This window comes from Mchenga conophoros, linkage group LG11, assembly GCF_057382185.1.
Source record: "Mchenga conophoros isolate Kocher_MC1m ecotype Shallow Benthic linkage group LG11, M_conophoros_male_GT1.1, whole genome shotgun sequence".
Taxonomy (NCBI): Eukaryota; Metazoa; Chordata; class Actinopteri; order Cichliformes; family Cichlidae; genus Mchenga; species Mchenga conophoros.
In genome coordinates, this window is record NC_140536.1 from 25383917 (window position 1) to 25406221 (window position 22305).

The window sequence follows — 22305 nt, forward strand, 5'->3', positions numbered from 1 at the left end:
AGAAGAGATTATAAAGATTATAAAGATTATAAATTATAGGATTATAGGAAATGTGTGGTTGTGCGTGTGGTGATGTGATGTGTGTGAGAGTCCAGTCTTATAGTGACGTGTGTGGGAGAGTCCAGTCCTACACCTGGTTCAGGGCCCGAATAGCCTGGGGGAAGAAGCTCCTCCTCATTCTCTCTGTTTTGGCCTTAAGGGAGCGGAAGCGCTTCCCAGACCTCAACAGTGAGAAGAGTCCATTGTTGGGATGGGAGAGGTCCATCATAATCTTCCTAGCTTTGGACTTGCACCGCTTGGTGTATTAAACTGAGGTTGCACTGTAATAACTTTTGGTCTTTAAGTTTTTTATCACAAAATAGTATGAATCAATGTAACTTATAGTTGGACTGTATCAGGAGAATTCAGCTGAGAAGGCAAAGTGACTTTACTGGGATTGGACTGGATCCGTGAGGCTCATCCATAACACTGATGAATAAAACAGTTTGATACGATTTGAGCTTTGTTGTATTTTCCCGCACAACAAAGATCGGTCTTTAGTAGATGGACATGGTCAACAATAATACTCAGGTAGATACTAACACTCTGTGTGAATGGGTGCAAATGGGTAAATGAGGCAAGCAGTTGTAAAATGCTTTGACTGCTTGGAGTTAATAAGAACCAGATCATTTACCATTTATTTGTTACTAAAGAACTAAGTATACAAACGAAATATACCCCACACCATTACACCACCACCTCCAGACTGAACTGTACATACAAGGCAGGAGGGTTCCACAAGATCATATTATTTACACCAACCTCTGCATACCATCTCATCTGAATGTTCCAGCAGAAATCAAGACTCACCGGACCACACAACTTTTTTCCAATCATCTATTGTCCGGTTTTGGTGAGTCTGTGTGAACTGTAGCCTCGGTTTCCTGTTCTTAACTAACAGGAGTGGCACCTGGTGTGGAATTCTGCTGCTGTATACCATCTGCTTCGAGGTTTGACTTGTTCATTCAGACATGCTGCATGCCTCAATCATGACAAGTGGTTTATTTGACTTTTGCCTTCCTGTCAGCTTCATGAGGTCTGATTATTCTTCTCTGATATCTGGCATCAACAGGGCATTTTCATTCAAGTGCCGCGCACGGGATATTTTCTCTTTTTCAAACCATTCTCTGTAAACCCTAAGTGCGTGCGAGAGAAAATCTCAGTAGATCAGCAGTTTTCCGAAATGCTTAAACCAGCCTGGCTGTAGTTTTGGCCATGCCTACAGACCTAAATGCATTGAGTTGGTGCCATGGGCTTGACTGGTTTAATACTTGCATTAAGAAGCAGTTAAACAGGTGTACCTAATAAAGTGGCATACAGCAGCGACTTTGCCACTGTAACTCCATCCAGACTGGAACTTGGTTGACGTCACAGCGGCCACCAGACGTACGCAGCGCTGTCACGTTGCTTTCGCTATTCACGTAACAGTTGCGCAGTGTAAGTTTTACGTACGCAAATGGCGTAGGCAGCCACATTGAAAGCGTATAACGGGCATAAAATAGAGTAAGCTTGTATTCATAATTCCCTTCTTTCTGCAAGAAAACATATGATGGTCATTCAGTGAAACGTACCAAACGTACACGGGCTAAAAACCAACAGAAACGCACAGAGCGCGTTTCCCACCTTTCAGCTTGATCTGAGGTACTCTGTGCAGAAGGTAAGCGAATCTGGGGGTTAAATGTGTCAGGAGACCGCAGCACTTCGTAATAACCATATAAGGATTTGAACCAGGTCTTTTCGCTTTCGAGTGTACCTTTGATGATCTCTGTTAAATGTAAAGACGAAAGCTTGATGTATGTGAATTATACAGTACTGAAAAACGGTGCTGCAGGCTGCAAATCCCCCATAATCTCCATCTGCCTTTGTTGCTTGGAGCCAGCGTGGGTGTGCTGTTACAATGCAACTACTGGCTCAGTGGAAGCGAAGTCTAGTCCATTTCATAGTTTTGAAATGTATTGACCTATTTTAACTACGTCACGTTTGTCATACTATGTGTTTAAAAAAACACTAACCAGTATCTTACTGTCCAACAAAATCATCCACAAGCGTTTCACCAGAATTACATCCTCCTATCCATCCACTCCTCTTCAAGGCTCCCTGTGCAGACGGTGTGGATGCTGAAGTTTGCAACGTAAGACAGCGTTGGAGCAGGCCAGCTGTTTGAGCAAAAAGCCTAAATATGGTGAGGCTGGAGCTTGACCAGGTGGTGATAAAGAGGATGAAGGAGGAGGACATCGAAATTGTGAAAGCCCTTATCAAGGTTTGTATTTAGACAATGCTTTGGGCTTCATCATGTTGGGTATTAAGTCAAATCCTTTTGAGGTTAGTGCCCTTTATTTTTTTAAAAAGTGCATGAATTTCTTTGCAGGAGGGCTGCGAGGGCACGGAAAATCGTCTCATCCTCCACATCCTCACTCGCCCACTCTGCCTTTTCATCCTGGCTGTGTTTTCCTCAATTCTGCGCTGCCTTGTCCACTCTTTCATCCTGGCCCTTGCTATACCTGTCTTCCTGTTAATTGTCTTTCTCAAAATCACCATGCCGCGGTCAACCGGGGTCCTGGGCAGCAGCCGGCCCTACTGGGACTATGTGGGTAGCAGCTACAGAGAGGCACAGGATGACACCCTGCAGAATCCCTACTGCCGGATCAGTGGCAAGACACCATTTACAAAAAAGGTTAGTCTGTTGACTTGCTTAAATTCACTTTTTTTGGAGCAGTTTTTATTTAAGACTAGTTGCTAAATATTACTTCTGTTCAGCCAAAGCGCCGAGCTGGATCCAAAGACAAGGACAAAGAGACGACAACAGAAAAGATCACTCCAGAGAGGGAGCAGGCAGCAGGGCAGGTCTGGCTGGCAGAGTGTGAGGGAGATATCCTGGGCTGCATCTTCCGGGAGGGCGAGACACGAGCGGGCATCAGCAGGATTTGCAGGCTGGTGACAGGCTCCTGGTACCGCAGGGAGGGCCTCGGTCGGCTGCTTGTCCAAAGCCTGGAGCAGAGAGAGAGGGAGACAGGGGCACACAGAGTGTATGCACACGTCCCTTACCCCTCAAAGTTGGGGGAAGCCTTCTTCAGGAAACTGGGTTATCGCCAGCTTGGGGTGGAAACTAGTGATGAAGATGATATGGAACTGAAACAAGAGAGTCCTGAGAGAGGCTTCCTGGGCTACCCCCTCACTAAAGTGTATTACAAAGACTTGTGATTGAGTTTTAATGGACACGTGCAGTTTAAAAGGTAAAGAAGTGCGTCTGATTTCTGCGGCAGCATGTTCAAGTATTTCATTTTTGTAATCTTTGTGTTATTTATTCGATTATTTATTGAGTGTGCTGCTATCCCGAGGATTCATTGTTTTGAGTTTATTTTTTATCATCTCGTCATTTTCATTTAGATGAAAAACGGATTCTTTATTTAATCATTCAAAGATTGCATGATCATGCCTCAGCTGTGCTGTTCTCTGAGCATTTGTAATAAAGTAATAACTACATTTCATATCTGTTAGCTGTGTTTGTGCAGTTCCTTTTCTTAAGCAAAATCAACACTGTAAAAGGTGCGTGTGTGTGCGCGCGTGTGTGTGTGAGTGTGTGAGACTGCACGCATTTCTTTGTGTGAAACCAAACAGATGTGTAGGAGGCTGTACAGTTACTGTATAGGAAGTATGTGCGGTTTCGTGAATATGCAGAATTTATCTACTTTTATCTCTGCACTCCCTGACTGCCGCTGCTCACCTTCGTAATAGCTTGTGGGTCGATGAGGCTGCAAAAACAGCACAACCTCAATAACGTTTTCTTCCACTTTTAGTTTTCTATGTTATATTTTAGGCGATGGTAAAGTTATCAATCGCAAAGAGAGTGCATACTTTAATGCTAGTGTTAATTGATAAAATATATAGTGCTTTAACAATGCGTTCTTGTTCAATTATACATTATATTTCCTTAATGAAGAGGAAATAAATCATTATTTTCCACTTTCATTCATTTTAATTTATACACTAGAAACTGTATTATCTTTTTTTAAAATTAGAAGCTATTGTGGGTCACAGCATCATAAATGCAAGGATTTTTTGTTTTTTTCCATTTAAATTTACGTTATCACTAAAATACTACATGTAGATTCATTCTGCAGAAAGTAGCTATTAGCTGCATCCCCAAAATACTGAGTTATTACAAAGATTTAATCAAAATCAGTTATGCTTTCATTTGTATGGAGATTGTAGCACGCTATGTAAAAGTTATACATAGATATTATGACTTGAGCATGTGTGTGGTTTGCAGGTGAATGGCAGTTTATATGACTAAGTGGGGAAATGCACACAACCCCCCTGCTTGAGGCTAACCTTAATATGGTTAGCAGCCCTCACGCTTGCATTGCGAGTCTACCCCACTGCTAACCTCAGACGATGTCAGTATAGCATCAATCTGCCACACATAAACACCACAGGATGTTTGTGCAGTGTTAATGTGTGTGGGAAGGAGGCATATCACACCTGATGTGAAGGCAAATATAGGCCTATACTTTGCTGCTAAATCATGCAAGCCAAGCCATAGTGGAAAATCGCCGTCCTTTAATTAACTTAAATGACAAAGCTGAAACACCTAGTAACACAGCGGTGTTGTAGCATGCAAGAGTAAGTGTGTGGTCAGGGCATTTTCGCCTTGTAAAAGCTGTAGTCTTTACTTGTGACACTTCTCGGTCATCATCAGGTTGTTTCCACGTGACTGCCAAACAGTAGACACCTGTAAGCTGGGCCTCTACCCGCCTGATCTGTAGCTATTATTGTTGTCAGGAAACAGATGTGAGTTCACACACTGGAAAGAAAGTCTGTTTGTGACTGTGGTCATATGCGTCTGCACGGTATGGCTGTGTGAGTGTGTATGTGTGTGTGTGCCTGTGCGCGCATGAGCAGGGTGTGGGCGGGTGGGTTTCGGAAAGTATGACTTGGCATTTCTTACACCCGGTCCCCCCCATCCTCGACTACGGTTTAAATGCATGTCTGGCCATACGGTACTACTCCAGCACACACACACACACATTCATACAGTGCACAGGAGGGGTGGTAGTGCACGCATGAGTGTTCATGAGTGACTGTGAGATGACCTTGGTCAACTGTGGTCAAACCCAGAGAGGTGGTTGGGAAGTGGTTACATATAGTTTGGCATTTGATCAGCCTCTTGAAGTCCAGAAAAGACACATGCGCTCAAGATCAAATGTGCAGAGACATTAGGCTTAGTGCGCTGTCAGAGTAATGCAATATGATGTGAGGTTGTTCAGTGCATGTAGACACACACACACACACACATGAATCACTCTAAATTTGGGGGCACCACACAATCACAGGATAAATTAGATAAATTTGTTCCAGATGATGTATAACATATAGACTGTGTTAATGACATGCTCATACAGATGGCCAACACACACATGCTTGCACACATACACACACAGATGAGCGCCAAAAACAGCCACCCTGGGAAACGGTGAATTCCCCAAACCACAGAGTGCATGAGAGGGTGAGGGGAGTCATGGGAAAGCAGGATGCCTGCATGCAGTGCCACTGAGTGAGCAGACTGGGCCCAAGCTAAAACAGACTGAGCAAAAAAGAAGCAAAATAATAGACATCCTGATTTGGCACCGAACCGATGACAGCATCTGAAGGTTCAAAGGCTTGTGAGTGCGATTTATCCACACGCTGTGGTTGGTCAGCTGGCCAGCCAGTCCGGCAGGCACGTAGGACGAGGTGGGTCGATTACAGGTCTGCTCCCATCCTGACACAGTTTGGGAAAACCCAGATGAAAATACAAAGTACGTGTTACGTCTGGGAACGCCTGTAACTCCACCAAATCTTGGGGCCCCTGAGGAAGTGGGGAGGGGGGACCAGCTAGGTGGAAAAGACTGAATAGCACTGTAAATCAAGGTGAGACGGTATCTGGAAGCTTTTACTTGATGATATGGCAAAAACAAACAGTTGAGAGCCTGTGACTGCATGAGTCTTAAGTGTCTGGAAAGTTCCATCCAGTTGGCTCCATTTACTGACGTCTGTAAAAACTCCAAAGGTTACAAATCACGTCAAACGCTCCTCTCATGTGTGGTCACTCGGATTATTTTTTAAAATCTGCGTTGTGTAATCTCCCCCTCCAATAAAATTCCTTTATTGCCTTTCACCAAAAGAATGGTTTCACTTTAATCATTGTTTAAACAGATGTCAAATTCTTTAAATAAACATAAGAACCACGAAGCATTCAAAAAGAAAACATTTGGCCAGTGAGTAATCCAATTACAACTTTAATTGCTTAGCAGCAGCACGGTGTAATCCAGCCGTCTCTTCTGTATCACGCCTCCCCAAATTATCTTTGAAAAATCATTCTGTCCAACCAGATGCTGCCTTGTGTTGTATGCAGGATGTTTATGTTTAGAGGTATATCTTCTCAGTTCCCTCCCTTTAACCCCCCAACACACACACACACACACACACACACACACACACACACATACACACACACAAACACACTTTCACTCTTTCTCATTTACCTTCCTTTATGCTACCCAAGCCCGACGAGTGGCAAAGCGCGTCTTTTGAAATGATTGCAAAGCTAGACAGGTGAGCAAAATGGATATATTATATTTATATGTTGCATTTATCGTTCCAAACAACAACTATTTGACCAAATTGTGCGTGCAAACTATTTAATTAAGAAAAAAAAGAACGCTTTTTTTATAGTTCTTTTACCACGCTACGATACTTTTGATGCCATTATAAGATTTGTCATTGGAAATCTGTTTCAATAATTATGACCCTTTACTCGTGAGTTATATCAGGGTTTCAGTATTAACAAGTGATGAATAACTGTCCTGCTTTCACTAAAAGTCGTGAAACTGAGAGTGAGAAAAGGTTTGTGAGTGAACGTAAGCCGCTTTCTGACTGTCCATCACTTGTGTTTGGTTAACCACAGGTTTTGCATGCATTACTTGTGCTAACTTAAGAGATAAAACTTGTATTAATGAGCGACTCATCTAAGTAGTAATAAGAATTAGTCTCAGACCTTAGTGGTGTAAAATTATTAATTGTGCGAATGACTAGGGAAACTTTCTGACACCACAAAGCTGCCACACCTTTTGCACTGAAATGTTGACTGATAAATTCAACATAGCGTGCTTTTAAATTGTATCTTGTTTTTTTTTTAATCTGTGCTGTGTCTACTGCAGTGTGCTCTTTAATGTTTTCTCCCTTTATTTCAGTATGCTTTTGCCCAGAAAAAAGTTCCTCTATCATTACAAGAATGTGCGCTGGGCAAGGGGCCGGCATGAAACATACCTCTGTTTTGTAGTAAAAAGACGAGTAGGGCCTGACTCCTTGTCCTTTGACTTTGGACACCTCCGCAATCGCAATGGCTGCCATGTAGAGGTAGGTAAAGTGGGAGAAGATATGAAAAGGGTCTGCTCAGTAGCAAGAGAGAAAACAGCAATTGAATGAAGGCTGTATAATGATTATTTTATTCTTATTTTTCTCTGCAGCTGCTGTTCCTGCGCCACCTTAGTACATTATGCCCTGGTCTATCTGGGTATGGATTTCATGGGGAGAGGAGGGTCAGCTACTCTATCACCTGGTTCTGCTCCTGGTCTCCCTGTGCAAACTGCTCTTCCAGACTGGCCCAGTTCCTCAAACAGACACCCAACCTTCGCCTCAGGATCTTTGTCTCTCGTCTTTACTTCTGTGACATGGAGGACAGTCGTGAAAGAGAGGGTCTCAGGCTGCTTAAAAAAGTCGGCGTGCACATCACAGTCATGAGTTACAAAGGTGGATGAATGAATTTATGCATATGTGGGCGATAAACAGAAAAAGTAGAGACATATTTGACTTTAGAGTTGTGCACTATTCCCTAAAATAGTCCTTTCCTGGATGTCAGTAACAATTATTTATTTTGCTAATTGTTTTAAGACTTCTTCTACTGCTGGCAGACTTTTGTGGCTCAGCAAAGCAAATTTAAGGCCTGGGAAGATCTGCATCGAAACTCAGTACGTCTGGCCAGAAAACTCAACCGCATCCTCCAGGTATAACATGTAACACACAACATATTTTCCCTCAGGCAAGCAGGATGAGGCCAATCGAAATAATGATGTGTTCAGAATGATAATAATGTCCTGTTCTGCCTTTTCTCTTTCAGCCCTGTGACACAGAAGATTTAAGAGATGCCTTCAAGCTTCTTGGACTGTAAAACAAACCTGTGGCTGCCTCTGAAGTTAGCATTAAGTCTATTATTAAGTATGATGAGAAAAAGATATGTTGGTGTTGGACCATCACTACAAGAGCTAAACTGAGAATTAGAAAAACTGAGAAAAAAATGCTTTCAAGTTGTGGCAAGGCTTGTAACATTGGGTAGCTGCTGCTTGCTGTATCTGTAGCGAAGTCAAATAAAGTACTTTACAATCAGATACTGGATTGTGTTATTGATTGCGAACGGTAATCATTATTAATGTTATAGTTTTATAGTACCAATTATTCTGGGCCGATAAGCTAACTACCGGTAGGTAGTAGCTACCATAACCCACAACTGTACTGGAATAGTTTTTCACATTTAAACTGTACTCTGGCAATAAAGTCGAAAAACAAAGGTCGTAATCAAAGCAGCAAAGGCTTAATATCAAAATTTTTAAGTTAAACCGAAAACAATCCCATAATACAACCAAGAGCTATTAATCATTTGATTTGTTCCTTTTGATCTAGCGTAGAAAATGTGTGCGTAACACCCCTTTAATGTAGCAACGTGTCGGTAGCAATGGCGCAGAGGGACCCGCTTATGCGCAAATACACCGTCTATTACGGTCAAATAGCCGTTAACGCGGCGCGGACACACCACACCGTCACCATCACCGCCACCGGCGTACTCCGACTGAGTAAAAGTCAAGATGGCGACTGATGGTCAGTTCGAATATGAGTCGATCCTCTGTGTCAAACCTGAAGTCAACGTTTACCGAATCCCACCGAGAACATCTAACCGGGCTATCAGGTGAGGGATGGGGGAGGTTTCTGACCCAGCGCTCGCTTGCTGCTGCCTTTAGAAGCCGTTGCCTCAGCGACCTGCCTACCAACCTACCCAGCTCATCCGCTAGTCACGAAGCCTCACGTAGCGGCGGCGGTAGTTTATGAGCAGGTTGTTTTTGGGTGTGTATTTACAAGGTCATAGGGTTGTACTGGGCCCTGTTAGCCCACTTAACAACGACTGTATCGGATCGGCTACATCCCTCTCGGTTTGTCTGTGTTCGTGCTTTCATCCTGTGACACATCAGGAGAGATCTGGCACTTAAAATCAGCTATCAGCTGAGAACAGCGTGCTACACGTCCTAATTTCGCTAGTTTGTCGTTTAAGTACAAACAGAAGAGCAATCCTGAGGCTGCAGAGAGGCTAGAGTCCTCCTCAAGGACGCTTGAACATTGTTTGATGTTGCTCCATGTCAAGGGGTTAAACATGGGATGTCCTGGCTCATAGCCAATGTGGTCACCTCAATCCATTGTTATGTCTTTACTGTGCAGATAATGCATATGTTATAAAGAGGTCGATATTGGTTTGTTTACCCCATTTTTCATTGGCTGGTCCTTCAGCATGACCTGCTGCAGCTGCTTCTGACTGGACATTACACCAACCAAACAGTAGCATGTGCCTCAGGTCCCATGAGCCACAGGATTGGTTAACCGCTGACCATATGTATTGTGAGTAAGGGTGATGATGTAATATTTCATCCCCATGTCTCAGTGAAATGTCTTATTCACGTTTTGCACACGTAGAAAATGAGTGTGTCTGAGTATGACAAATCATAACAGTAACTTTCCTGTGTCTTGCTTATTCACCTCCTCTGTCAACATCAGTCTGAGTAAACTGTCAACAATTCACCTACATCACAACATCTACCTCTGTGTGTGTGTGCGTGTCTTAGGGCTGCTGATTGGAAGCTGGATGCTCCTGACTGGACGGGACGCATGCGTGTGACGGCCCGGGGCAAAGTAGCCTACGTGAAATTGGAAGACAAAGTCTCTGGTGAGAGACGAGCAGACAGGGCAGCGCCATTGTTTACCGGGCTGTCGCTGCTGTAAATCACTTCACTGTATAGTCTCCTGTTTGTCACCCTGCCCCTCTGTTACTCATCGATTCCAAGGTGACCCAGCCTGCAGCCGAGTGAGCAGTCTGGAGGCTGCATCAGTGCATTTTTTAGAAACTTAATGTCCTTGTTTTCTGTAAAATACACCTTTTGTTTTCCATTCACGTAACATGGCAACAATTACAAGTTCTGGTCTGATTCTTTAAATCCTAAAGAAAGGTGGTTTATTTACTACCTCCTTCAGCATAGGATACAAGTAATGTCCTGCAGAACAATCAGAATAACAAATAGGTGATGCAGATCGTGTAAATTTGAATTAACATAACCTGATGATATGTTTTGAACCTGGAATAGCAGCCTTTAAATGTGGACACAGAACTGCTGTGATAAAATCTTCATCATGAAGTAAATCATTTAGAAAATCAAGATTATTCAATTCAGTTTTATTTATCTAACTCTAAAACACAAGAACAAACACCTCAAGGTGCTTTATATTATAAGGTAAAGTACCTACAATAATGCAGTGTAAATCCCACCAATCAACTAACCCATTTTGAGCAAAGATTTGGTGACAGTGGGAAGGAAAAACTCCCTTTTAGCTGGAAGAAACCAGGCCCAGGTAGGAGCAGCCATCTGCTGCGACCAACTGGGGGTGATGGGGAGAAGACACAATGTGAAAGAGATTCATAGCTGTATTAAAATGACCAAAGTGAGTTTAAGGTTTACAGTAATTGAGCTTGAATACGTTATAGTACCATGCAAAAGTTGTTGTTGTTTTTTATGGACATTGACTACTTTTTGGTTCATTTTCGGTCCAGTCCCTGTACCTGACCATTTTCAGAGAAATGTTTTTTTTCTGTTTGTTTGTTAAGCTGCTTAACATTGACCTGTGACTCATTCAAGCATAAAAAAAGACACCTGACTCAAGTGACAAACCAGTGTTGTGTCTACACATAACACTTAGGAAAGAACCCAGTTTAATTTGTACCTTTAGGCACTTTGTCACAAAAACACATAATTTGTTCCCATGTCTTTAGTTAAATCTACAGTAAATGCCAAAAATAACACCGTTGGAGAGCACAAAATAGTATTTTTTGTACCAGCAAGGTGATTCCCAAAAATTTGGCCTATGTCAGCATGGTGTGTAGTGTATCCTTAAAAAATGAGTAAACTGGATGAGAGTAGAGGAAAAAAGAAAAAGTGGGAGGTGTAAGACACTGTCTAAAGCAGATGAACAGAAAGCCTTGTCCTTAAGAGGAAAAACTACAGCAAAGACCTGAAATTTGCAGTTCAAGTCATCAGTATGTACGGAGGAGGTACAACAGCCATCTCCAAAACGTGTAGAAGACTCTGCCATGGTTTGGGGCTGCATTTCAGCCAATGATGTTGGTGAACTTGTCCAAATCGATTGAATTATGAAAACAAAGAAGTACCATCAGATTTTGATAATATAAAGAAATGATGAGGGATACTCAGGATGTTTGCATAGGACTGTATATCCGTTGTTGTATTGCTGCCTTTAAGATTATCATGAATTCATCTGACCTGAATCACATAAACCTTTATTAAAGTAAGTGAGGACATGATGACCAACTAATCTGAGTATGACCGGGATTTTTACTGACTTTATAGGCTATATATTCCTGTTTATTTAAAACCACCTGAAACATATTGCAACATACAAAGCTATAGGTGAGTATCTAAAATAAGCTTTTTGTAGTCCATCTTCAGGGCCCTGTAGTTTCAACACAGTCGACATCAATGATGTCATCGTCACATTGTTTAAGAGACTTTTGTGAGTGCAGTCAGATTCTCACCAGCTCCACACTTATTTAATTATTCTCCTTCACATCTGTCCTTTACCTCGTGGCATTTTCCATCAAACCTTCAGACTGTTTTGCCAAGCTGATAACGAACACATATCTTTTCAGGGGAGCTTTTTGCCCAAGCACCAGTGGACGAGTATCCTGGAGTTGCAATGGAAACAGTTAGCGACTCAAGCCGTTACTTTGTGCTGCGCATCATGGACGACAACGGTGGGTAAAACAATTATTGCTAAGCCATAAAATATTGAAAAAAAATGTGTTTGAACAGGATACAAGGACATTATCCAGATTGATGTGGGTTTTTTTTTAAAGTCTAATAAATTTAAATTAAAGAATGTTGGGTATTTTTTTAAAGCCTTTAAAATATTTTTTATAGAATCACATACTGTCTGTTTTAGAGATTACTGAACTGTGGAGTAGCTGTATCCATAATTTGTTTTGCAAAGACAAAACTTTATTACATAATTCAAATTTCGTTCAGTCCTGATTTTTATTTTAAAGGTCTTCATTTTTAAAGTAATGCAGGGACAGTGATCATTACAGAAGTTCTGTTTCTGTACAGCACATTTTCAGCCAGTTTGTGCTACGGTGTGCAGGTCATTCTGAGAGACCTGTGGGTTTATTTTGTTTGTTATTACTGCTGTAACTTGATTGTTGTCTTTGTGTTTTTTTCTCAAAGGCCGCACTGCATTCATAGGCATTGGGTTTGGAGACCGAAGCGATGCCTTCGACTTCAATGTCGCACTTCAGGACCACTTTAAGTATGAAGCTGCTCTGTGAACACAGCTCTAATCATGACTAATTGAGTTGTCAGTGTATTTTTTCCTTTAGTGTTTCCTAAGATACATTTTTGTATCACTGCTTTCCTCCCTTGCTTTCTACAGGTGGGTGAAACAGGAAACTGAATTTAGCAAGCAGGCTCAGGCTCCAGACTCCACTCCAAAGCTGGACCTGGGCTTCAAAGAAGGACAGACCATTACTCTGAACATTGGGGTATTATTTATTTTCATAGAGTTTCATAGTACTAGTGTGGTGTTCAGGCCTTTTTCAAAGCTGTACAAATATGTCTCTGTCAAGCTCAAATGCATTGCATCGCATATATTTACTGCTAGGTTTAAAAAAGCATCAATCATACTGGATATACCCTCATTCATGCACAGATTTTGTTTCCTTCCATCTATATCTTATCTAGCAATCGAAAAAGAAGGACAGGTCTCGTCCACAGAGTTCAGGCGGCTTTGGGCTCCTTCCGCCTCCCCCTGGGGGCAAACTGGCTCCACCCCCTTCTTCCAGATCAACAAATCATAACACACAACCATCAGCAGGAGGAAGTGACTCTGGTATGTAACAGTCCAACAACAACCCCATGTTTAATCTTCACCTCAATTTACAATGTTATGAGGTTAAGAAAAGATATAAAGGAGGTTTCAGAACTAGGGCTGCGGTATATCATATCGTCCAGTATGATACCGGAATAAATTTTTACGTGATTTAAAAGCGTCGTATCGTGATATCAGCGATAGAGCGGCGCCATGTGTTTACATTCCCTAGCATGCACAATAAGAAAACAAGCCCAGGCATGTCTGACTGCGAGAGTCGCATGTCAGCTTCCGATGATGATTTAGTAAAAGAGGGAGCTACTTCACTGAACTCCAAACACAGCACAATGGAAGCAACAAACTTATTTCACCACTCGAGGCAAAAACAGATCGTTGAGTTCAAGAAGGCTGCAAAGGTGGAGATGCTAGCAGCTGGTGATGTGCAGCCCAAAAGTAAAACAAATGAGTCACATGAGTCGCTGGCTATACTCCATATGACAGGAGGAGCATATGTGGATGGAAATTACTGATGCGGTTACTCTGTAGAAAAGTAGGGCTTTAAGGAGCTGGTTAAAAGTTCTACTCAAGGTAGAACATCCCGGTTGAAATGAAATGCTGTTCACTTTCAGTTTTATAACATGACAAATCTGTGCACAGTCCTAAAGAGTTTCAAGTTGTGAATTTTTTTTAAACACCGCATAGGCTTCTTCATCGCTTACATTTGACTTAATTCTGTGTCACTACTACGCTCAAAATGATGCTTGCAATTCCACCAGGTGCAGCGCAGCAGCTCTGGTCTGCGATACTTAAAATAGCATCGGGTCAGTTTTTTTATAGAACGACTGTCAAGCTGCACAGAGCCAATAAGGAGGGCAGGAAGTCAGGTATAGAAATCTGGCCACTTTTCAAAATAATAGACCACATGCACAGTTTTCTGAAACTCTCCTGTTGTGATTTGAAGCCGTGCTAAAGGCAACAGAAAACCGCACTCGAGACACAGTCTCACAGACAAGCGGCAGGTGTATTTCAGGGGTTAATGTGAAGGTCGTGAATCTGTGCAGTTTGCTGGTTGAGCCCAGTTTTTAATTTATGTCAGAAGCAGTTTTTTTGATTTATAGTGCAAATGAAGGTGAACCTTATTACTCCATTAATGCTTCGAGTTTGGGCGCTGCTTTTTCATTTACAGTGGGGGATCTGACCTGCTTAAAGCAGAAGTCAAACTGAAAAAAAAATGCTTCCAGAAATGAATCAGAGTGTTGAAGATTAGTTCCTTGAGCTTGTCTGTTTCCATTGAAGCACAAGTCAGTCTTCATAGTTGATGTAGTGAGTACAGTGTTGCGCAGGTCTATTATCCAAAACTATGACACATATTTTTTTTAAATATCTTTCATTTAGAAAATAGTGTTTCCTGTAGCTTCTGTAGCATAGATGTTTACAGAGCTAAACTGTGTCATGGTTTTCTACACTCTTCTAGTGGTATCTAATCATGCGCGCGGTTTCGGTTTCGTGTATTAAGATTTGTAGATGCCTGTGTAAGATTTCCTCCGCCATCTGTATAGAGCAGAGGTGAATGTGTGTTTAAAGCACTGAAAAACATTCCAAAAGCTTGTCTATCTGAAATCATTGTCCTGTTAGTGGCGCGGTGTGTGTGGTTTGTCCAGAGTAAATGTGGGAAAAGACTCACTAGTTTTGAGTTTCAAGTGGAAATTTTCAATACTTTACCACCATTGTGTTTGGGTGGCGGCAGAAGTTTCAGAGGTCGAGATCTAGAAAGCTCAGTGCATAAAACTGAAACCGTGTGCATCACTGATACCACCAGGGTAAACTGGAAAATAGTGCGAATACCACTGTAAGTAAAAGTTGTAGGACAATATTTTTTTGTTATCTGGTGAAATTATATTTTTATCGATTGCTTAGAGCTGATGTATTATTTGAGAAATCCTTGTATTGACATTCAGATAACTTTTTTAATCCCTCAAAAAGACAATTTGTTTGCAGATTATAACATATGACGTGTATTAAAGTTTCAGATGTGCGTCTCTCTTTTTCTTTGATTTCAAACTGCCAGGGTGTTTGCTAGACCTGGACTCCAGTAACTCCAACTCTGTGGCTCCACCCAACCCCACCTCGACAGGCAGCTCTGACCTGTGGGGAGACTTTGATTCTGCATCCCCGAAGTGAGGAGAGAGTCCCCCTGTTTTTTTCTCCCTTTTCTCTGTAAATTTATGCAGCACTTTTTGCAACTTTCTTTTCCCGATTACGGGGTCCCGTATCTCTCCCTGCCAAGCAGGGTAAGCCCCTGTCGTAGTTTTATTTCTCTTGAATTCCTCCTACTTTGTTCTGACCTCACAGCACCGTCTTAATTACGCTTACAGCTACAGCTGCGGGCCAACTTGACATATTCAGCAGGCTCTGCATCCCCATCATTCACTCCATCTGCTTGGACTCTGTATTTGTCTAGATTCGCCCTGTAACAGTTTATTCCGCCAATTTTCCCGTTCTTACAGTGTTTTATTTGCTAATGATACACAATAGGAATATCAAGGGAGGCATAATCTTGTCATCAACATCTAATGATCTACTGAAATCTAATGAAATGTTCATGAATGACTTAAATGTACAGAGAATATTTATTTTAAATGTGTATATACATATATTGTAAGTGGTTTGTAATTATTGTTGTTGGTCTACGTCCTGTTTCTCCAAGTCTCCAGCAGCGGGACTGATTATATGCACTGACTGACGGTCGCATCTGTCTGTGTAGTTAGTAATTCATGAAATCCGCAGTGAACGCCATGATTGGCTCATGCTAGCTTCAGTTTATTGCAACGTTTACCGCATAAGGATTTTACTTGAAAGACTCCTGTTAAGTCGCAGCTGATTTACAGAGCGGCCGTGCTCTTTAGCACTCTCTGCTCGGCTCTTGCGGTTCTGCAGCTGTCAAACACATATTCCACCGGGGACGGGCCGCGGGAGCCGCGCGCATTGTTTTAACCATAAATCAGGACACTTGGAAGCAGGAATGCTGGATGGGAGAGGGTGTAAGCAAAAGAAGGAGAGGCATCAAGTGCTTTTATCTTTGCCTCAGGGGGGAAGCAGAGATGATTTAGTCCGTGTTATGTCATCTTCACTCAGCACAGCTGTTAAAGTTGTGACTGGTGAGTCATTTAGGTCACGGCCTCTCTCCTCGTCAGTGAATCGCTCTGTGTTTCTGTCTCCGTAAGTGTTTATGAGAAGGGCGATCGGGTCGTGCTCAAGCACAGCGTGTTGTGCTGTACAGATGAGTTAAATGTGAACTCCAGTTCCATATCAAGGTGTTAAGCTATCAGCGGTATTGTGATGCAGACAAATGCAACGTGGAAATAAGATAGTCCGTGTTTGATGCAGTGTTTTGTTGTGATATTGTTGTGTACCCAGAGATGGATTATGTAAAAAATGATATCACACGCACATGTGTTGTAACAGATGTGCAGTGGAAAGTGGTGTGATAATGGATCAGAGAACAGAGTGTGTGTGAGTGTAAAGCCCCAAGGATGCTTGTCAGTGTTTGTTTATTGTCTAAATTATTTCTCCCAGATGTTACCTGTTATTCAAACCGTAAGTGTGTGTGCAAATGAATATGCAAAGAAAACTATAAAGAAAACACTTAATGGCCATAACTTTCTTTTGTGGTTGTTGTTTTTTTTTCTTCTTCTTTAAATTGAGTAGTAAAAAAATAAATAATCTCGTGAACAACTTCCATTATATTTTATTGGTTACAATAGTGCACATAATACTGAACGGTCAGTGTGTACCTTACAATCCACAACAGAGTGGGTCTTTGTTTTACTTTGTTTCTTATACGATTAAGTGACTCAGTGCTCCTATAGGCCCATTACTGCAGTACCTCAAATGGATCGTAAACCATGGAAGACATGACCTGTGTCCAATACACACGGACGAAATGAAATACTCACACAGTAAAAGGACGAATACATAAACATATGTAGATATGACTCAGCACACGTGTGTGTGTGTGTGTGTGTGTGTGCTCGCGTGAAAGAAAAGGAAAGAGACCCTCAGGTGTGGCGCAGCGGATTTATGGTGTTTTTATTGGCTGTTTTCGATGACGACGCCCATGGGTCGCACCATCGTCACCCGGTGGTCACGGGCCCATTCTAGGCAAGATCAGGCTTTGTTTGCCCAGGTTTGGGGGTTGCCACGACGATTGCGACAACGTTTGCTATTGGATGACCTCTGGATACGTCTGGGCCACCCAGACAACTCTCTGCATAATTCAGCTGTAATGTAAAGAAAGGGGAAAAAATGGTTATTTATTTGTATGCATATTTTCATGGACTGTAAGATCACTGTTCCTTTATACAGACAGGTGACAAATGAAAGGCGAAACCTGAGCCCTGCAGTGGAGGAATCCTGTGGCTCTGACCTGCTGTGGTGTGGTTCATACCTGCTGTCATTTTTATCATTCTTCATCTATTAAACAAAAGATCCAAGTTTAATTTTAATAAAATAAAAGTGAGCGTTACAGCATCAGCAAATATATTATTATTATTATTATTATTATTGGCGATTTATTTGGTTTTTACCCTCAAAATCAAGCTGATGAATGTACCAACTTGTTAAACTGCACTCTTTGGCATCATCAACTGAGGGAACAAATTATATTTTTTTGGTTATTTGTTTTAGAGAATCACTGCCAAGGAGCAATGAAGCTGCTCCAGTGTTGTCTTTTCCTTTAATTTGTCACCTGTGTATACATTAAGACTAATTCACCTTTCAGATACTCATCCTCACGGCACACTGTCCTCACACAGATCTCTTTGTTGATCACATAAACACGAGGGAGGCTGCGAGAGCACCGGGGTAAAACATGAACATTATGAGGATGGATATACTGATACAGGCTGACAGGGTAACTGTGTTCAGTAATGAAAGTCTTGTGAGCTCAATACTGTTACACAAATATTGTACTAATAATTAAGGACGCTATTTGTAGTACTTTATACTTCTAGCTGTGTCTGTTAACATATCATTTAAGTAGTCTTCAGTAGTAGTTTTCCAGGCTTCTTGAAGGACATTCAAAGCTCTTTACTACTTGTACTGATGCAAAGATGAAGCTGTCATTTTCAGGGAATACCTCTTTGGGAATCACCCTGTCGGTGCAAAAATACTATTTTATGCCCGTCAAACGATGTTATCTTTGGCATAGATTAAATTACAGAAATGGCAACAAATTATGTGTTTTCGTGACAGGCTGCTGGTAACAAAGTGACTAAAGATGCAATTTAAAGCTGCTTTGCTGAGCTGTCTGTTATGTTTAGACACAATAGTGGTTCATCCCTTGAGTCAGGTGCCTTTTTATGATTGAATGACTCATGGGTCGGCGTTAAGTGGCTTAACAACCAAAAAATAAAAGTCCTCTAAAAATGATCAGGTGCGAGGACTGGACTGAAAATGTGTGAAAAAACAGCCAAAATGTCCAAAGAAAAGCCTGGAGAACTGTTGCTCAAGACCATTTCCTTGTTTTCTTTCACCACCTGTCGTTAAAACACTGAAGAAAAAGTAAGACCTTTACTGCTCAGTTTTTAAAAATAAGTAAGTCCTTTTTCTGGAAAAAAGACTAATTAAAAGTGTGTTGTAGAGGATTTGCAGATCACCTGTAGAGACAAAGACTACCAATACATCTCTTGATGGGCTTGTGAACTGAGTACATCCTGGTGCAAGGATACGTCTCCTCCCTACATTCTGCAGAGTGATAACAGCGGAGACACATGTCATGTTGATATTGTGTAAATCACAAAAGTCCTAAAAGTGGAGATACTCACCGGTTGGTATGGCGTTCCCAGGTGCTTCTAGAAGTGAGGAAAGAAAAGAAAAAGAATAAATGAGAAAAACTCAAAGAGTAGCAGACGTCTGTCATCATTATCAAAAGTAAAAGGGCTTTACCAGTTGGCTGAGTTTGGGCTATAACCGTGAGTGCTGTGGAACAGAAACCGCATGAGGGGAGAGGTTTGCAGCATAAAAGCAAACACACAGCGACTCAACCATAATTAAACAAGTTGATTTGTGTGTCCTGTTTGGTAACGTTACCCTGGAAACTGCAGAGGAGCAGGACCACTGGGAGGCTGCCCATTCCTTCAGCTTGTAAGGGGTGAACTTTACGAGCTGCAGGAAACCGAAGAGGAAAAGAGTCGGGATGATTTCACAGAGTGGAACTGCTCAATATCCTCACTATGATTTTTTTTTCTAATTCCTTAACTGTTTATGTTTCCTTTAATCCCATTACATAAATGCTAACAACATTTCAGCTCAGGGTAATGTTTTCCTTAGAGTTTTGCATCAGCTGAAAACACAGATGTGTAGCACAGTGTCGCACAAGAGCCTCTGATGTCATTTTTCCTACATTTATTTATTCTAGTATTTATTGGACTCCTTGTAAACAGATAAGTGATGCCTGATTTCCTTCCTCCTTCCCCCCCCCCTTCCCTCTCTCATCTCCCGCCCTGCACCATTCCTCTCCTGATGTGTCACAGTAACTTTGGAGTCCAAGATGTGAGTTCTCGCAAAAGAATGTGTTTTTTGTGTGTGGCCTATTTGAGAAACCCCTCCACCCCTCCTCTGTTACGCTCTCACATTCTTTCCCAGCTTTATTTTCAGAGAACATATCGCCGCTTTCCAACTGTACAATCATCGCCAGCCAATCTGAACTCGATGGTGGTTTTTTTTTTCCACATCTTGTCCTTTCAGCAGCGATACATCCCAGAGTCACACATTTGCAATCACTCAGTTGAAAACACTGCATTTTTCTGCTTTAGCTGCTTGTTTGTCTCTGTTGGCTCGTTTGTGAGAGTTTTTTCACTCTTTATGTCTGCTGAACTTCGCATGCAATCAACCCTTCACTCGTCTACAAAGCCTTTTTGACTAAGTTAGTTAACTAGTCAGGCATTCTCCTCCTAACTTGTGTTTACATCTAATCAGAAGGATGTATCACCCAGTTAATGTCTTTGGCTGTGAGTTATCCTGAGTCTGAAGATGTTCTTCTGTGTAATTCCTACAGAATGTGTACAAATCAGGTGGAAAAAGAAACATAACTTGTACTCACAACTTTTGCTGTCGTCCACAACTGCTTTAGTTTTATGAATCTTTTGTCTTCTCTTCTTTTCCCCTCCTTCCCTCTCCTGCACCCTCCTTCTCCTCCTCTGCTTCCTCCTCCCTCTCCTCTTCCCCCTGTCCTCCTTCCCCTGGCACTTTTCATGCTTTTTGCTATTTTCATGTCTCGATTTGATAAAATCTTCTGCCTTTGTCGTCATATCTGATGGTTAGTATCCAATTATATTGCTGTGATAACACGCTATACTCACTTTACTTTGTAAAGGTAAACAGTCTACTGGACTGTATTATTCTCAAATCTAAAGGTGGGTCTTTATGACTGTTAGGATGCAGAGTAAGTTCAGGGGGCCTCCATGTGATGGATAAGAACTAAAGCTACCTGAACCTTTGCACAGTAGTGCATCTTTATATATTTTTACTTCCCCGTGTTTCACTGTTTCATCAGCATACATCAGCAGTTATCCTTCTCTGAATAAAGGTAGATTGAGCACAGGAGTTACAGACACGCTCAACAACTCATTTTCTTTGTATTTGCTTGAAAAAGCACACACAAAGATAAAAGAGATAGAAAAAGCTTTAATTTAATATTTCCTCTTGTATTCCTGTGACAAATGAGAAGGCTGTAAACATGAGCCATTTATTTCCTGGCATATGTTTGTAGTTATTTCACAAATTAACAGTCAAGAATGAGCTCCAAATCTGACTTTTGCAATACTTGGTACAGCCAGCAGATGGAGCAATCCACATAAGAAAGTGGTGCCTCCCATTAACAGACAATCGTCTTGACGCATGCTCAATCATTCAGGTAAGGATGCTCTCGTGGCCATTGATCAATGGTGAATGATCAATCATCGTGACAATTTGCATATTAATGATCATGATTATGATAAACAACATGAAGGCATGAATCCCTCCTGTCTTATATCAATGGTATTAATAGTGTTGGAAATATTTTCTTGGTACACTGTGGGTTCCTTAGTACCAAGCGCAAGCACAGCCTAACTGAGTGTTGTTGTTGTTGTTGTTGTTGTTGTTGATCATCTCCATGCCTTTATGACCACATCACAGAATGTCACAAAGCTCAGATCATTTCAAACTGTCTTCATTGAGGCAGTTCTGCTTGCAAAAGGAGTTCCAACCCAATACTAGCAAGATGTAGAAAACAATTAACTTAATTAAAGTTATATGAGAAATGGATCATGTTATGACCTTTATTTAATTTATTGCCTGAAGTTAAAGGCGATCGACCTTGTCTGTATTTACAGATTACACAGGTAAGAATTAATCATGAATGCTCTCAAGAAAATAACAACATGTAGCTCCAAAGATGGTTTCTCATCCCCGATAAGCCCAAAGTACTTACACTCTGTCATCAGCTCACGCAGCTCGCTGTTTGTTCTCTTTCGAAACAAAGAGATGCATCACAATTGCTTGGAAGACCACAAGTTAGACAGGGAGTGGACATTTTTTATTACTGTATATAAACTTGTCATCTGTGGACTACAGTTCATTACATACCTAAGCTATCGTTCAGAGTTGTCTTATCCGTGTAGATGAAGGCCACTGTTCCAGACCCTTTGTCTCATTGTGTTGAAAGCTTTCTTTCATTGTGACCTTTATAGCAGCTTTGGTGAAACTTGACTCTTCTTTGGCTTCTACGAAGTTGACCAATATAAATATTGCTACGCATACTCTTGAAGCTACAAAGTCTTACTGGCTCTCACCATGTGGTGGGCCAAGTCAGCTCAATAGGGACACACTCATCATCTCCCTTGACATATTGGGGCTACACGGACTCCAGGTTGAGCCTGCGGGATGCCCCTAACAAGGTCGACAGGGTGAGGATGATGACAGCTTGACAGATAGAGGCAGTGTAAGCAAAAGAGACGAGGAGAGGAGCCAATAAGCACGATCAGTCCTGCG

At 41.7% G+C, this 22305-nt stretch overlaps 4 protein-coding genes and 1 long non-coding RNA gene across 6 annotated transcripts; 3 read left to right on the plus strand and 2 right to left on the minus strand.

Annotated features, from left to right (window-relative positions):
* The first annotated feature begins 1504 nt into the window (after positions 1 to 1504).
* On the plus strand, positions 1505 to 3527 carry nat14 (N-acetyltransferase 14 (GCN5-related, putative)). 2 transcript variants are annotated; one of them, XM_085291836.1, is made up of 4 exons: positions 1505 to 1696; positions 2086 to 2299; positions 2408 to 2713; positions 2797 to 3527. In XM_085291836.1, exons 2-4 carry the CDS (start codon positions 2219 to 2221, stop codon positions 3238 to 3240), a joined length of 831 nt encoding a protein of 276 aa, XP_085147962.1. In that variant the 5' UTR covers positions 1505 to 1696; positions 2086 to 2218; the 3' UTR covers positions 3241 to 3527. The 2 variants fall into 2 exon arrangements, with proteins under 2 accessions (XP_085147962.1, XP_085147961.1); XM_085291835.1 differs by having other exon boundaries at positions 2132 to 2299.
* On the minus strand, positions 2892 to 9087 carry LOC146564225 (uncharacterized). The gene is made up of 4 exons (XR_014894411.1): positions 8989 to 9087; positions 7637 to 7744; positions 7348 to 7424; positions 2892 to 3027 (listed from the first exon to the last, which is right to left on the minus strand). It is a non-coding gene; the product is annotated as an uncharacterized LOC146564225 (long non-coding RNA).
* Positions 6988 to 8434, plus strand: aicda (activation-induced cytidine deaminase). Its single transcript, XM_085291838.1, has 4 exons — positions 6988 to 7437; positions 7548 to 7830; positions 7972 to 8084; positions 8198 to 8434. The coding sequence occupies exons 1-4, from the start codon at positions 7273 to 7275 to the stop codon at positions 8246 to 8248; spliced, it is 612 nt and encodes a 203-aa protein (XP_085147964.1). The 5' UTR covers positions 6988 to 7272; the 3' UTR covers positions 8249 to 8434.
* On the plus strand, positions 8855 to 16931 carry LOC146564227 (adaptin ear-binding coat-associated protein 1-like). The gene is made up of 7 exons (XM_085291837.1): positions 8855 to 9040; positions 9966 to 10066; positions 12059 to 12163; positions 12633 to 12714; positions 12838 to 12946; positions 13146 to 13293; positions 15341 to 16931. The coding sequence occupies exons 1-7, from the start codon at positions 8940 to 8942 to the stop codon at positions 15451 to 15453; spliced, it is 759 nt and encodes a 252-aa protein (XP_085147963.1). The 5' UTR covers positions 8855 to 8939; the 3' UTR covers positions 15454 to 16931.
* Positions 16932 to 17004: 73 nt separating this feature from the next.
* On the minus strand, positions 17005 to 20487 carry mfap5 (microfibril associated protein 5). The gene is made up of 7 exons (XM_085291839.1): positions 20375 to 20487; positions 19363 to 19437; positions 19219 to 19251; positions 19098 to 19124; positions 18930 to 19017; positions 18046 to 18119; positions 17005 to 17552 (listed from the first exon to the last, which is right to left on the minus strand). The coding sequence occupies exons 2-7, from the start codon at positions 19403 to 19405 to the stop codon at positions 17440 to 17442; spliced, it is 378 nt and encodes a 125-aa protein (XP_085147965.1). The 5' UTR covers positions 19406 to 19437; positions 20375 to 20487; the 3' UTR covers positions 17005 to 17439.
* Positions 20488 to 22305: the final 1818 nt, after the last annotated feature.

Bases quoted from the DNA above. Each gene is read 5' to 3' on its own strand.
- LOC146564227 (XM_085291837.1), top strand. From the start codon at position 8,940: ATGGCGACTGATGGTCAGTTCGAATATGAGTCGATCCTCTGTGTCAAA. The intron at 12,715-12,837 runs GTATGAAGCTGC...TGCTTTCTACAG, and splicing joins GCACTTCAGGACCACTTTAA to GTGGGTGAAACAGGAAACTG. The intron at 12,947-13,145 runs GTATTATTTATT...TATCTTATCTAG, and splicing joins CCATTACTCTGAACATTGGG to CAATCGAAAAAGAAGGACAG.
- aicda (XM_085291838.1), top strand. From the start codon at position 7,273: ATGCTTTTGCCCAGAAAAAAGTTCCTCTATCATTACAAGAATGTGCGC. The intron at 7,831-7,971 runs GTGGATGAATGA...AATTGTTTTAAG, and splicing joins CACAGTCATGAGTTACAAAG to ACTTCTTCTACTGCTGGCAG. The intron at 8,085-8,197 runs GTATAACATGTA...TTTCTCTTTCAG, and splicing joins AACTCAACCGCATCCTCCAG to CCCTGTGACACAGAAGATTT.
- mfap5 (XM_085291839.1), bottom strand. From the start codon at position 19,405: ATGGGCAGCCTCCCAGTGGTCCTGCTCCTCTGCAGTTTCCAGG. The intron at 19,125-19,218 runs GTAAAGCCCTTT...CCTCACTTCTAG, and splicing joins AGCCCAAACTCAGCCAACTG to AAGCACCTGGGAACGCCATA. The intron at 18,120-18,929 runs GTGATCTGCAAA...GTGCTCTCGCAG, and splicing joins GGTAGTCTTTGTCTCTACAG to CCTCCCTCGTGTTTATGTGA.
- nat14 (XM_085291836.1), top strand. From the start codon at position 2,219: ATGGTGAGGCTGGAGCTTGACCAGGTGGTGATAAAGAGGATGAAGGAG. The intron at 2,300-2,407 runs GTTTGTATTTAG...ATTTCTTTGCAG, and splicing joins TTGTGAAAGCCCTTATCAAG to GAGGGCTGCGAGGGCACGGA. The intron at 2,714-2,796 runs GTTAGTCTGTTG...ACTTCTGTTCAG, and splicing joins AGACACCATTTACAAAAAAG to CCAAAGCGCCGAGCTGGATC.